This window comes from Gigantopelta aegis, chromosome 11 (assembly GCF_016097555.1).
Source record: "Gigantopelta aegis isolate Gae_Host chromosome 11, Gae_host_genome, whole genome shotgun sequence".
Lineage (NCBI taxonomy): Eukaryota > Metazoa > Mollusca > Gastropoda > Neomphalida > Peltospiridae > Gigantopelta > Gigantopelta aegis.
Genome location: NC_054709.1, coordinates 20931432 through 20944421, shown reverse-complemented (window position 1 = coordinate 20944421; position 12990 = coordinate 20931432). Strand labels below are relative to the sequence as shown.

Sequence of the window (12990 nt, the reverse complement as noted above, 5' to 3'; positions counted from 1 at the left end):
TGCATATGTAACTTAAACTAAAACTAAAAATCTCACTATATATTGAATTTAATGTTTATGTTTTAATTATATATATACATTAGGTTATGTCTCTCTAAATAATAACAAGAAAAACATCGTTATTTTTACACTACGCTAAATTGTTGCTTATCCGCGCCAAAACCCATATTGCAAGGATACAGCGTTCGCTCGATGCGCGGTCGGTGTGGGATCGATCCCCGTCGGTGGGCTCATTGGGCTATTTCTCATTCCAGCCAGTGCACCACGACTGGTATATCAAAGGCTTTGGTGTGTACTACCCTGTCTGTGGGATGGTGCATATAAAAGATCCCTTGCTGCTAATCGAAAAAGAGTAGCTCATGAAGTGGCGACAGCGGGTTTCCTCTCTCAATATCTTTGTGGTCCTTAACCATATGTCTGACGCCATATAACCGTAAATACAATGTGTTGAGTGCGTCGTTAAATAAAACATTTCTCCTTTTTTTTGTATGTAGGCTAGTGCGTGCCTTAGGGTTTTTTGTTTGTTTGTTTGTTGTTGTTTTTTTGTTTTTTTGTTGTTGATGTTTTTTTTGTTTGTTTTTTTTTGTTGTTTTTTTGTTTGGGGGGGGGGGGGAGGGTTATATTGTGGTATATTGAGAATAATTAAAACTACATTCCCTGGAATATTTTTATTATTTAAGCATATAGAACAGAAAATCCAATTACGTTTGGTGCATATATGACGCCGCACTCCGCATTGGTTTCACTACGCTGGCTTATCCAGGTCAAAAACAAAGCTATGATTTTGAAAGTGGAACACTTTTGACGGTTTGGTACTGATCTCGCTTTTCATTGGCTTATCACAAGTATAGAATTCCCCAACAAGAGATCACGTGAGATTTCGCAATTTTTGAACAAATTTAACTGTCTTGATTGAGGGGTCGTCTCATATCTCCAAAACATATTTATATCCACAGAGGTATGGTACAACGCCTTTCCAGGGGTCGGTCAGTGGGGGATTTGCCTTGAAATTTTGACAGTGGCCATCTGTTAGCGTACGCGTTACATGTAAGGGGGTGTTACTAATTACGTAACGCTCTAGGGGTAGAGGAAGAGGGTACTGTGTTCGATTTACGTAACATTTTTCAAGACTATATGTTATTTTTATTCATTACTTAGACCTAAAAAGGTGTTTTTTGGAAATGCGCGGTCAGTCTAGGATCGATCCCCATCGGCGGGTATACAAAAAAATCATGGTATGTGATATCCTGTCTGTGGGATGGTACATATAAACAATGCCTTGCTAAAAAAAAATGTAGCGGGTTTCCAAGGCGCGTGTGCAGGGATTTCAGCGGGGTTGGGGTTATAGACTGTGTTAAGCGAAGTTTATATGGGGCCATGCTCCCCCAAAAAATACATTTCAGTTTTCGTTTAAGCTTGGGCAAGTAAGGGTTTCGACCTCCAATACCCTCGCCCTGCACATGCACCCGATTCCTCTCTAAGATTATATGTCAAAATTACCAAATGTTAGACATCCAACAGCAGATGGAAGGAAGGATAGGATATGTTTTATTTAACGACGCACTCAACACATTTTATTTACGGTTGTATGGGGTCGGATGATTATTAAATCAATATGCTTTATCTTTGATGTCGTTAAACAACCCCCCCCCCCCTCAACTTTACCCTTTCCAAACAAAATAATATTTATTTGAATTTGTCGATTTTAACACGTAAAATTAAGAAGTGGAAACATTCATGTCTACTTTAGTATATTTTATTTTAAAAATATATACATGATTAATGTGTTACTATATACAAACTAAACTTTGAAAGTTCTACTAACACTTCATAAAATAACAATTCTGAAATAGGAAGGTACGACTGTCGATAATACGTTGTCAAGATCAAACCGGTTTTAACTAAAGACTCTAATACCGTATCCTCAACCGAACGTTCTTCGTACAGCGCAAGATTTCTCTTTTAAATTTTTGAGACGAAACCTACAATTTGAAATCGGCAAACGCACGTGTTAACTGAAACTGACAACAGGCTGTCGTTTGTGCTTTGCCGAGCTATGGCGGCACAGGCGACGAATCAAGCGTATACGTTTGACGATATCCGTTCATAGCGAACACACACGACTTTTTTAAAAGTGCACTTGAGCTTGTATTTCACATTTGTACATGATGTTATAATATGGTAACCAGAGAATGTAACTTTAAATTATCATGTCATCAAGTGCCTATGGTAGATCATCGTACGATGTGGCTGAAATAACAGAAATAATAGCTTTTCCACTTAATAGAGCCTCCTGGAATTTCCCATTCTTACCTTCGCGGGATAAAGCAGGTATCCAACATCATTAACTAGTTATTGTGTATATTCCTGCAGACCATTTAACATATTTCTGTTATTTCAGCTACATTGTACGATGACCTAGAGGTCAAATGAGCGATTTTGTAATGTAGCTATGCGTGTCATGTCACATAATCTGCTAGTATACGACTTTGCTTTAATCGGTCAATAGAAACAGTGGTTGCAGGATAAATAGAGAATAGCAAGTTAATTCGGCCTGAACAGGATAAAATGGAATAATAACATCTATCACCGTTGTGAGATATAGATGTAGAGAATACATCATGAGTGTCCGTTATATACCATGTATCGAGTTGTTTTAAAACGTATCTAACGAGCGAAAGAAAAACATTATAATTAAATTTAAAACATTCTTAAAAATAATGACACTAAAAGTTGATGTTTTAATTTTAATTATCTTCGGGTATTATTAACCAATAACGTATAGGTTGCACTGTACTAATGCCTTGGTCACAAATGGCCTGCGACGTGTTGGCGTCGGCCGTAAGTCCCCACAATTGCATAACTGTGCGGTGGCCGCACGGTAGAATACGGTAGCCGTGAGGCGATCTCAAGGTTTTTTGCTTGTCGCAGGGGTTTACGATTTTTTAAATTTGACATTAAACTTTTTTTCGGAAATCGCAAGGCCGTAGGCCGCAACCCCGCCGCATATAGTATCTCAAGGTCACCTCAAGGTCACCTTACGGTTTTTACCCTGTCTGGTGTGCCTAGAAAATCGTACGGCAGCCGCAACAACCGTGAGGCCTCCTTACTGTCACCTCACGGTGGTCTTGCGGCCTCCGTGAGATGGTCGTACGATGTTCTAAATATCGTACGGCGGCCGTGCACGACTTTACGGCGCCTTGCGAAGGCGCCTCGCGGTTTGTTAACTAGCGCCTTGCGGTCTCCTCACGCATTTTGATTTCATGACTTTTACGATTGCCGTGCGGACCCCGGAATTGGTCACTGGCGAAGTCAGAGGCTAAATCCGGGGTGGGCGTGCCTGAACCCTTGTGGATAGGGGCACGTAAATAGAGTTCCCATTCCCCCGTAACATTTGTGAACACTGCTTCCGCAGCCCGCAAAGCCGTACGATTTGTAAAAATCCCATCTACAAACCGCAGACCGCAGAACCGTGCGGCGGCAGCATCATATGTGACCTAGGCATAACGCAGAGGCTTGGGTTCATAGCTCATGCCATAGGCTTGCGGTTCATAGCTCATGTCATATTTAGGGAGTTAAAGGAACTGCATGTCTGATTACTAGTGGCACGTCACTGTATTTGTTTATTTCCAACAAAATAATATACTTTTATTTAGTTTACAGTTGTTGCGCAGGGAAATTATAGTGGGGATGGGCCCAAATAATGAACATAATTTTAAAAATGCATTTTTAAAAAAAAGTGAAAAACAGAAAATTAAACAATGAAAACAGATAAATAATATGAAAATAAAAACCAACCCAAAGCAACAAAAGACCAACCAACCATGTATTGCACTGCCCATAGCGTAACACTACCACTTCGAGGTATTTTAAAACACTCGTTATTCTAACCGTCACACGATAAAACCAATATGTTAAAGTCGTTATGTCAAAGTTCCAATAATGGCGGTTCCCGCCAAATATATTTATTAAGTTTTGCTTTGAAACATAAAGAGTATACCTTTAGCTAGATAGATGCCTATACAAAAATCACAACCAAATAATTCCATTTACTAGTAGAAAAATATGTATATTAGGGAGGAATCTTGAGAGTGTGTCACACGCATTAACTAGTGACGTCACTGTTTTATGTATACGCAGGCAGCTGACAAAAAACCCAAAGATGGTGAACATTCTATATTTAGCCACAAAGTATTCGGGAAACCCCTCTTGTATGGCCTGTACATTCATATCATTACTATTATTAATTGTTGTTTTTGTTGTTGACGTAATATAATTTTTAAATCTATGTTTGCTGACACCAGATTGTTTGACATTAAATTCAGTTGAATTGAATCGTCCTGTACAAGAGTTTTAAAACATTACTATTCTTTAGTTAATTATGGAACGATTATGCTTGGGATCGCTTAATTTGCAGTTATTTATTACAAATAAATGCGAAAATAAACAAAATATTGTAATTTTCACTTTGACATAGGACCTTTAAGACAGTAACCAGTTAATGTTTACATCCCCCGATATTAATTTGTCAGTTGGGGCGGGATTTAGCTCAGTCAGTTGAGCGCCCACTTCAAGTGCTTGTGTCGCAGGATCGAACCACCTCAGTGGATCCATTCAACTGAATTGTTTTTTTCAGGTTCCAATCAGTGCACAACAAATGGTCAAATCCCTTGCTGCATTAGGACAAAATATAGCGGGTTTCTTTTGATGACTACGTGTCAGATTTACCAAATGTTTGACATCCAATAGCCGATGATTAATTAATCAATGTGCTCTAGTGGTGTCGTTAAAACCACCAACTAATTTTAACTTTAAAGAGACATACCCTAGTGTTTAAACACTACGGCATATTTTCACTATTAAAGCCGGTTTTTTAAATTTGAATTAAAGGTACTTACATTTTATGATTTAGAATATTAATGTTTGTACACCTGAAGTGGTTCTTACCATCTTGCTTTTTGCAATACCCCAAAATGCATTTTTTATCTTTCTAAAAATGCATGTCTGAGAAGTTATGGTTATCGAGACAAGCTCAAGTTAGTTTTAGACGGTATTTCCTTGATTAAAGATCACAGACTTTTGCTTCTCTTTTCCAAATGTGTGTTGCAGGTCTGCTGATTAAAACCCCACAAAATAACTTAATGTCCATTTTCACGGTCTGAAACTAGGGTCTGCGCCTTTAAACTTTTAACTATTTGTCATTTGATTTCTTTTCCAGAGTGTGCCAGGGTGGCCGCTGAGTACATGGAGACAGGACTGATAGGTTTGTACTACAGCTGCACCAAAGAAGGCGGGTACGAGGCGGTCCAGTGCAGAGGATCAACGTGTTTCTGCACTGACGTCCACGGCGTCAAGGTTGGCGCCGCTGTTCGTATTGAGAAGAGTTACACATTAAAATGCAGCAGGTCCTGAACGCAAACCAGTCGTCAAGAAGATGATGTAAATGAACCAATGTATTACTTCAAATAAAGTTAATTACTTTTTTCGCTTTAATAGTCGAAAATGTAGTTGTGTCATACGAAATATACAATTTGGAGGGGGTGGGGGTGGGTAGGGAATTGTGTCAGGATGTGGGGAGACAAGACTGGCGAGGGAATTTTAGTTTTGGAGGAATCATGCTTCCCCAGTTACATTAAAATATTTTTAAAAACACCCAAAGATTTAAAATACATTTTAAAAAGAACATTTTCTTGAATAGAGGGTTTGACCCTACAAACATCACCACCACCACCACCACCACCACCACCACCACTCGTCCTTACAGACATGCCTGGTTTCGTTAAAAGAGGCTTTGTCATAATCTGACGTGCCATATAAGCTGGTTCTAGAATTGAGACGACAGTGAGTCATTGTTAAAATTAAAGTTAGTTTTGTTTAACATTACATTTGGTAATTTCTCAAAATAGTCTTACAGAGGAAACCAGCTACCTTTTTTTCTATTAGTAGCAAGGGAACTTTTATACACACCATCCCACAGACATGATAGCACATACCATAGTCTTTCATATACCAGTCGTGGTGCACTGGATGAAGCGAGAAATAGACCAATGGGCCGACCGACGGGGATTGATCCTAGACCGACCGCGCATCAAGCGAGCGCTTTACCACTGGGTTACGCCCCGCCCTATGAGTGAGTGAGTCAAAACATTAAATTGAATAGACAATGATACCATATCATTAAAAAAACCCAGATCGGCTACTGAGTATCAAAGAAAGGTAGTTGACGACCAATGGCAATGCATCAGATATGAGATAAGCGACGCATTATGAATGAATGAATGAATGAATGAATTAATGTTTAACGACACCCCAGCACGAAAAATACATCGGCTATTGGGTGTCAAACTATGGTAGTGAAAGCGACGTATTATGAGACACGATGATGCCTTTATGATACACTATGACGCATTTATGACACAAGGACGCGTATCAACATAACATACCGAATTTGTATCTAAAAGAAGTTTGTTAAAAGTTTGTTTTCTTTAATGACAACACTAGAGTACATTGATTTATTAATCATTGGCTATTGGATGTCAAACATTTGGTAACTTTGACATATAGTCTAAGAAAGGAAACTCGATACATTTTTCCATTCGTAGCAAGGGATCTTTTATTTGCACAGAAACAGGATAACACATCCCAAGGTCTTTGATATACCAGTCTTGGTGCACTGGCTTGAACGCGAAATAGTTCAATGGACCCACCGACAGAGATCACTGAGTACGTTACGCCACAGACAATCGTTATGGTCAAACCATCGAAACAGTTTATAGATCAGTAATAAAAATAAAGCCAATATCATACTAATCAATGAAAACAAAACGAAAAACATAAAAAAAAACAAAAAACAACAGTGTATGGTAGGGTGTTTTGTTAACGACATCACTGGAGCACATTGATTAATTAATCATCGGCTATTGGATGTCAAATATTTGGTAATTCTGACTCATTGTCATCAGAAGAAACCCGCTACATTTTGGCTTATGCAGGTAGGGATCTTTTATATGCACATTCCCACAGACAGGAAAGCACATACAACAGCCTTTGACCAGTTGTGGTGCACTGGTTGGAACAAAAAATAACCCGGTCAGCTGAATGGATCCACTGAAGTCGTTCGATCCTGTGATGCAAGCACCTGAAAGCGAGCACTCCAACGACTGAGCTAAATGCCACCCAATTGGAAATAAGCACGGAAATAATTTGAAACAAATAAAAACATACGTTGAGCTTCCAGTATTTAAGAGCCACATCGGGGACACGCTGAGTTTGCCAGTGTTGGAACGAGATAAAACCATGCTGTCGATACGCCAACCTCGTACCCAATTGTCGCTCTTCAACTGGCAGTGGCAGCTGTCTACACCCTAACCCAGTACCCATTCTTGAACTTGCCCTGCCTGCTGTCCACACCCTAACCCTGAAACCAGTGAGTGCATTTGAACTGGCACTGCCTGCTAACCACACACCAACACCGTACCCAGTTTTGCTATTAAAACGGCCCTGCCTGCTGTCCACACACCAACCCTTTACCCAGTTAGAAAACTGGAACTGGCCCTGCCTGCTGTCTACACCTTGAATCTCAGACCAATTGAGAGCACTCGAACTGGCCCTGTCTGCTATCCACACCGCAACCCCGTACCCAGTTAGCACGCTTCAACTGAGCCTGCCTGCTGTCCACGTCCCAACCCCGTACCCAGTTTTCGCTCTTGAGCCGGCCCTGGCAGCTATCATACACCCAAACCCCATACCCAGTTAAAGGACTGGAACTGGCCCTGCCTTCTTTCCACACCAGACACATTTTACGCACTATAACTGTCCCTGCCTGCTGTCCACACACCAACCCCGTATGCAGTTTTCACTATTAAACCGGCCCTGGCGGCTGTCACACACCCCAACCCCATACCCAGTTAGACAACTGGAACTGGCCCTGCCTGCTGTCTACACCCCGAATCTCAGACCAAATGAGAGCACTCAAACTTGCCCTCACTGCTATTCACACCGCAACCCCGGACATAGTTTTCGCTGTTGAACCGGCCCTGGCAGCTCTCATACACCCTAACCCCATACACAGTTAGAGGACTGGAACTGGCCCTGCCTTCTGTCCACACCATACACCGTTTAAGTACTAGAAATGGCCCTGCCTGCTGTCCACACACCAACCCTTTACCCACTTAGCAGGCTTGAACTGGCACTGGTACTGTCCACACGACAACCCAGCAACAAGTTTTCACTCTTGAACCGGCCCTGGCGTCTGTCTCACACCCCAACCACATACCCAGGTACAGGAAGGGAACTGGCCATGCCTGCTGTCCATACCACAACCCCGTACACGGTAGGCATGCTTGAACTGGCCATGCCTCCTGTCCACACCCCAACCTCGTACCCAGTTTTCGCTCTTGAACCGGCCCTGGCAGCTATCATTCACTCCAACTCCACACCCAGTTAAATGACTGGAACTAGCCCTGCCTGCTGTCCACACCCTCAATATCAGACCAAGTGGTAGCACTCAAACTGGCCCTGCCTGCTATCTACACCGGAACCCCGTACCCAGTTAGAACGATTGTACTGGGTCTGCCTGCTGTCCACGTCCCAACCCCGCACCCAGTTTTCGCCCTTGAACCGGCCCTGGCACCATCATACACACCAACCCCATACCCAGTTAAAGGACTGGGACTGGCCCTGCCTTCTGCCCACACCACACACAGTTTACGCACTAGAACTGTCCCTGCCTGCTGTCCACACACGAACCCCGAATCCAGTTTTCGCTATTGAACCGGCCCTGGTAGCTGTGACACACCCCAACCACATACCCAGTTAGACGACTGGAACTGGTCCTGCCTGCTGTCTACACTCCAAATCTCAGACCAAGTGAGAGCTCTCGAACTGGCCCTCACTGGCTATCCACACCGCAAACCCGGACCCAGTTTTCGCTCTTGAACCGGCCCTGGCAGCTGTCACACACCCTAACCCCATACCCAGTCAGAGGACTGGAACTGGTCCTGCCTTCTGTCCATACCATACACCGTTTACGCACTAGAACTGTCCCTGCCTGATGTCTACACCCTGAATTTCTGACCAATTGAGAGCACTCGAACTGTCCCTGCCTGCTATCCACACCGCAACCCCGTACCCAGTTAGCACGCTTCAACTGAGCCTGCCTGCTGTCCACGTCCCAACCCCGTACCCAGTTTTCGCTCTTGAACCGGCCCTGGCAGCTGTCACACACCCTAACCCCATACCCAGTTAGAAAACTGGAACTGGCCCTGCCTTCTGTCCACACCATATACCGTTTACGCACTAGAAATGGCCCTGCCTGCTGTCCACACACTAACCCTTTACCCACTTAGCATGCTTGAACTGGCCCTGGTACTGTTCGCACGACAACCCAGCAAGAAGTTTTCACTCTTGAACCGGCCCTGGCAGCTGTCCACACACCCCAACCCTATTCCCAGTGAGCGCACTTGACCCGATCCTGCTTCTTGTTCACACCCCAACCCCGTACTCAGTTTTTGACCTTGAAGTGGCCCTGAAAGGTATCCACTCTCCAACCCTGTATCCAGTGAGTAAGCATGAACTGGCCCTGCCTGCTGTTCAGGGATCACACCCCTATTTCAGGCAATGACAGACGTGGAGGCGACAAATTTAGTCCTATGAAAAAGAGTACCTTTTTTCTTTACGACACGACAACCCAGTAACAAGTTTTCACTCTTGAACGGGCCCTGGCAGCTGTCACACGCCCCAACCCCATACCCAGTGAGCGCACTTGAACTGGTAGTGCCTGCTGTCCATGTCCCAAACCCCTATACTGTTTTCGCTACTGAACCGGCCCTGGCATCTGTCACACACCCCAACTCCATACCCAGTTACAGGAAAGGAACTGGCGATGCCTGCTGTCCACACCATAATGCAATACACAGTAGGCATGCTTGAACTGGCCCTGCCTGCTGTCCACGTCCCAACCCCGTACCCCGTTTGCGCTCTTGAACCGGCCCTGGCAGCTATCATACACCCCAACCCCATACCCAGTTAAAGGACTGGGACTGGCCCAGCTTCTGTCCACATTATACACAGTTTACGCACTAGAATTGTCGCTGCCTGCTGTCCACACATAAACCCCGTACGCAGTTTTCGCTATTAAATCGGCCCTGGCAGCTGTCACACACCCCAACACCATACCCAGTTAGACAACTGGAACTGGCCCTGCCTGCCGTCCACACCCCGAATCTCAGACCAAGTGAGAGCACTCGAATTGGCTCTGCCTGCTATCCACACCACAACCCCGTACCCAGTTTTCGCTCTTGAACCGGCTCTGGCGGCTATCACACTCTAACCCTATACCCAGTTAGAGGACTGGAACTGGCCCTGCGTTCTATCCACACCATACACTGTTTACGCACTAGAACTGTTCCTGGCTGCTGTGCACACACCAACCCCGTATTCAATTTTCGATATTGAACCGGACCTGGCAGATGTCACACATCTCAACCCCATACCCAGTTAGAGGACTGCAACTGGCCCTGGCTACTGTCAATACCCAGAATCTCAGACCAAGCGAGAGTACTCTAACTGGCCCTGCCTGCTATCCACACCACAACTCCGTACCCAGTTAGAGGACTGGAACTGGTCCTGCCTTCTGTCCACACCATACACCATTTATGCACTAGAACTGGCCCTGCCTGCCGTCCACACACCAACCCTTTACCCAATTAGCACGCTTGAACTGGACCTGGTACTGTCCGCACGACAACCCAGCAACAAGTTTTCACTCTTGAACCGGCCCTGACAACTGTCCACACAACCCAACCGTATTCCCAGTGAGCGCACTTGACCCGGTCCTGCTTGTTGTTCACACCCCAACCCCGTACTCAGTTTTTGAACTTGAAGTGGCCCTGAAAGGTATCCATTCTCCAACCCTGTACCTAGTGAGTAAGTATGAACTGGCCCTTCCTGCTGTTCAGGGATCACACCCCTATTTCAGGCAATGAGCGACGTGGAGGCGACAAATTTAGTCGTATGAAAAAGAGTAGCTCTTTTCTTTATTTTATTATGTTGCTGTCTGAACACACATGAAAGTATGAGTATGAGCCCTGCCAGCTGTCTACACCCCAACTCTGTACCCAGTGAGCGCATTTGAACTGGCTCTGCCTGCTGTCCATACCCCATCACTGTATCCAGTTTATGCTTTTGAACTGGCCCTGCATGCTGTCCACACACCAACCTGGTACCCAATTGTCGCTCTTGAACTGGCAATGGCAGCTGTCTACACCCTAACCCCGTACCCACTGAGTGCACTTCAACTGGCCCTGTCTGCTGTCCATACCCCATCACTGTATCCAGTTTTCGCTCTAGAACCGACCCTGGCAGCTATCATACACTCCAACTCCAGACCCAGTTAAATGACTGGAACTGGCCATGCCTTCTGTCCACATCATACACAGTTTATGCACTAGAACTGTCCCTGCCTGCTGTCCACACACGAAACCCATACCCAGTTAGACGACTGGAACTGCTCCTGCCTACTGTCCACACCCTCAATCTCAGACCAAGTGGTAGCACACAAACTGGCCTTGCCTTCTATCCACACAGGAACCCCGTTAGCACGCTTGAACTGGGTCTGCCTGCTGTCCACGTCCCAACCCCGTACACAGTTTTCGCTCTTGAACCGGCCCTGGCAGCTATCATACACCCCAACCCCATACCCAGTTAAAGGACTGGGACTGGCCCTGCCTTCTGTCCACACCATACACAGTTTACGTACAAGAACTGTCCCTGCCTGCTGTCCACACACCAACCCTTTACCCACTTAGCACGCTTGAACTGGCCCCGGTACTGTCTGCACGACAACCCAGCAACAAGTTTTCACTCTTGAACAGGCCCTGGCATCTGTCACACACCCCAACCCCATACCCAGTTACAGGAATGGAACTGGCGATGCCTGCTGTCCACACCATAACGCCGTACACCGTACTGGCAGCTATCATACACCCCAACCCCATACCCAGTTAAAGGACTGGGACTGGCCCTGCCTTCTGTCCACACCATACACAGTTTACGCACTAGAACTGTCCCTGCCTGCTGTCCACACATAAACCCCGTATTATGTTGCTGTCTGCTGTCGATACGCAGTTTTCGCTATTAAATCGGCCCTGGCAGATGTCACACACCCCAACCCCATACCCAGTTAGACAACTGGAACTGGCCCTGCCTGCCGTCTACACTCCGAATCTCAGACTACGTGAGACCACTCGAACTGGCCCTGTCTGCTGTCCACCCACCAACCCTTTACCCACTTAGCACGCTTGAACTGGCACTGGTACTGTCCGCATGAGAACCCAGCAACAACTTTTCACTCTTGAACCGGCCCCGACAGCTGTCCACACTACCCAACCGTATTCCCAGTGAGCGCACTTGACCCGGTCATGCTTGTTGTCCACACCCCAACCCCGTACTAAGTTTTTGAACTTGAAGTGGCCCTGAAAGGTATCCACTCTCCAACCCTGTACCCAGTGAGTAAGAATGAACTGGCCCTGTTTGCTTTTCTGGGATCACACCCCTATTTCAGGCAATGAGCGACGTGGAGGCGACAAATTTAGTCCTATGAAAAAGAGTACCTCTTTTCTTTATTTTATTATGTTGCTGTCTGAACACACTTGACAGTATGAGTATAGAAATTTGAAAGGGTAATATTGCCTCTTGATCTTGGCATATCAAACCGAGGGATGGATATCTGCTTAGCTACAGCCAAGAGCATTCTTTACAGTGCCTGCGTTACATAGTTTTAACGAGAGTTGTTTCCCCTCCATTACTCCCTGGACCTGCCTGCTGTCCACGCCCCAACCCCGTACCCAGTTTTCAGTTTTAAAGTGGCTCTGCCAGCTGCCAACACCACAACTCCATACCCAGTTTTTGCTGTTCTGCTGTGTACACCCCAACCCCATACGCAATCAGCTGCCTTGAACTGGCCCAGCCTCCTGTCGACACACCAACCCT

At 45.2% G+C, this 12990-nt stretch overlaps 1 protein-coding gene across 1 annotated transcript in view; it reads left to right on the top strand.

The window, feature by feature from the left end:
• The window catches only part of LOC121385460 (thyroglobulin-like), a 39141-nt gene extending 33658 nt beyond the window's left edge, over positions 1–5483 (top strand). The window contains exon 4 of the mRNA XM_041516155.1: positions 5219–5483. Coding sequence (XP_041372089.1) covers positions 5219–5412 — 194 coding nt within the window. The 3' untranslated portion in view covers positions 5413–5483. The remainder of the gene's footprint in view (positions 1–5218) is intronic.
• Positions 5484–12990: the final 7507 nt, after the last annotated feature.